This window comes from Cyprinodon variegatus, unplaced genomic scaffold, assembly GCF_000732505.1.
Source record: "Cyprinodon variegatus isolate N-32 unplaced genomic scaffold, C_variegatus-1.0 Scaffold113, whole genome shotgun sequence".
NCBI classification, from domain to species: Eukaryota; Metazoa; Chordata; class Actinopteri; order Cyprinodontiformes; family Cyprinodontidae; genus Cyprinodon; species Cyprinodon variegatus.
Window position 1 is genome coordinate 950,410 of NW_015150566.1, and position 2,508 is coordinate 952,917.

At 44.6% G+C, this 2,508-nt stretch overlaps 1 protein-coding gene across 1 annotated transcript; it reads right to left on the bottom strand.

Moving 5' to 3' along the window:
• Positions 1-235: 235 nt before the first annotated feature.
• On the bottom strand, positions 236-2,276 carry LOC107084983 (noggin-2-like). Its single transcript, XM_015375071.1, has one exon. It carries the CDS (start codon positions 1,307-1,309, stop codon positions 674-676), a length of 636 nt encoding a protein of 211 aa, XP_015230557.1. The 5' UTR covers positions 1,310-2,276; the 3' UTR covers positions 236-673.
• Positions 2,277-2,508: the final 232 nt, after the last annotated feature.

The window sequence follows — 2,508 nt, forward strand, 5'->3', positions numbered from 1 at the left end:
ATTTATTTATTTTTTTGTCACTTTTAAAAATATTCAAGTAGACATCTTCTGTATTTTTTTTTCTGGTAATATTCTGCTATTTTCTTTCCTTATGATCTATACTCACAAATCGTTAAAGTAATAAATAAAACATACAGATTTGCTTATTTCTACAACTCTAAGTATTCAAAAAAAGCTGAGTTCACGCCTTTTATACATACATACATATATATATATATATATATATATATATATATATATATATATATATATTTAACCTCAACTTTTTACAGTTTAATAATTATTGATATTAATATTATACAAAAACTCTTGGCAGCATTGCAGTGAAATAACAGACAGCATCATTGTTCAGTTGGAGGAAAAAAAAGGTCACCTCTTGGAGAAGTGTAGCATATTATGAATTCCTTCATCAATGTCTCATAAAAATATATTTATATAAAAAAGCTCTTCCTCATGAAGTGCTCCGGGAGGAGGAAAAAATAAACAATGTTTGAATATGGTCCAAGTTCAATAAAAAAAAAAAAATAGCTGCATTTTTTCCCTTAGATATGTACAATGTAGGTATTTCACTTAAATGCCATATAAAAAAATAGATCTGCTATGGTGCCCACCTCTGTAGAGAGTTAACAGTGCAATTCAAACTGTAGTTCCAGTCCACTTCATTGGAGTAAACTCAGCACATACACTTGCACTCTGAGATGATTGGGTATTGCACCGGTATCCACGTACAGTATTTTTGTCTTAGAAAGCCTTGGCAATACCACCGCAGGAAAGTCTTGCTGATGGACTTAACAGCTTTGCAGGACATCCCCTCAGGGAAGGAGCATGAGCGCTCCGAAGAGCAGTTCCCCTCCTTGATGTAGCGCGGCCAGAACCTCACGCCCAGGTCCTTCCAAGTGTACACCACAGGGCAGTATGTGTATGTCCAGAGAAGCTGCAGGAATTTCCTTCGCGCTTTCTTACCCACTTTTAATCGTTTCCCGTAAGGGGTCTCCGTGAGGTCCAGCTTTTTAATCTCGTTGGGCATGTGGCCCGGTGGCTTCCACTGGGCGTCCGAGGTGGAGAGGTTCACCGGCTGCGGTGCGCTGATGGACATGAAGTTAGGGTCAAAGTGGCTGCCGAGCTTTCTCCTTAGAGGCTTTTCGGCCAAGTCCTGCTCCCGGGGGTCGTACTCCGGATCGGGATCCTCCTTGAGATCCGGGACGGGGAGGTTATCGCTGGGCTGCGGACGGAGCCGAAAGAAAGGCTGAGAAACTCCGAGATGGACGCACACCAGCGCGTAAACCAGGAGCGTTTGCGAGAAGCCCATTATTCCTCCTTAATACGCGCACCGGCTCTTCTCTGTCAGGGTGGGTGCAGCAAAGCAATTATTCAGTTCTTCTCAGAATGGCTGTGCTGTCTGTAAGGCAAGGCGTCATAAGTTCAGTCCAAAGCTAGAGGCAGGGACTTTTAACAGAGAGTTTGGATTATATGAAAATAATTGCAAAATTTGCGCCACAGCAGCCCCCAAAAATTGGGAAAGCCTTCTATTCACACTCTCATCTGCCTCACCCGCTCCTTGAATTCACTTTGGGTTTCTTTAGGTTGTCATGGTTACCGCTGAGGGATTGGAAGACACGGCGAACTGTCCTCACTTCGGATGACAGTAGCCGTGGAGAGAATAGCATGGAATGAATGAACAAAATCCAAGTTTTGAATGTCAGCAGCTGGCGATGTGTGTTATTTTTACGCACGGCTCCCTCTTTACGTTGCCTGACGCGCTGATGGTTGCCAAAAGTCCCAGAGCGCACAGTCCGTGAACATGCAGCCTGCTCTCTCTGCCGCTACTCCCAGTGGTCCAGGGTGCAAAATCTCAGCTCAAGAAATAAGATCCATCCATATTTTCAGTTGCTCCAAATCGCAGATCAGTTTTTCCCCCCTGCTAATAAAATAGTCTTAGTTTGGAGGAACTCTAAGACAGCCGGCTTTGCAAAAACTACCAGCGTCTGTGCATTTCACGTGAAAGCATGCAAAAGCAAAACGTCTGCAAGTGAGAAGAGTTCAGAGTTGCTCTGAGCGCAGCATTGCTAAATCCTCTCAGAAAAGCCCAGAATTGCAATTCATGACGAGATAGTCCAACATTGTCTGGAGCGCTTCAGGTTCCTGAGGGACCCCGCTTTCTACAGCTCTGATAACTGCTTACAGAAGCTCCTACCGTGTTGCTACTATACTGCAGGAGTCTTGGCGGTGGAGCTTTTCACTGTGTGTGAGAGAGTGTGTGTCTGCAGCAAGAGGAGCGCAGTCCCAAGTTAAATATCCGCCTCCGCCAGTACAAAGTGTCAGAAGGGCCTGCCCACCCCTGCCACTTTCACTGTGATTGACAGCCCAGGGGCTCCCCTCCCCTCCCACCCCCTTCCTCCCCTCACAACGTGGAAAATATCAGCACTATGACAAGCATCAGCAGGGTCCTAAAGCACCAGATTTAGTCTGTAAGGTGCAGAAAAGAAATCATATTCTAAGACTTAACAA

Excerpts from the sequence above, each read along its gene's own strand:
- LOC107084983 (XM_015375071.1), bottom strand. The coding sequence starts at position 1,309 with ATGGGCTTCTCGCAAACGCTCCTGGTTTACGCGCTGGTGTGCGTCCAT.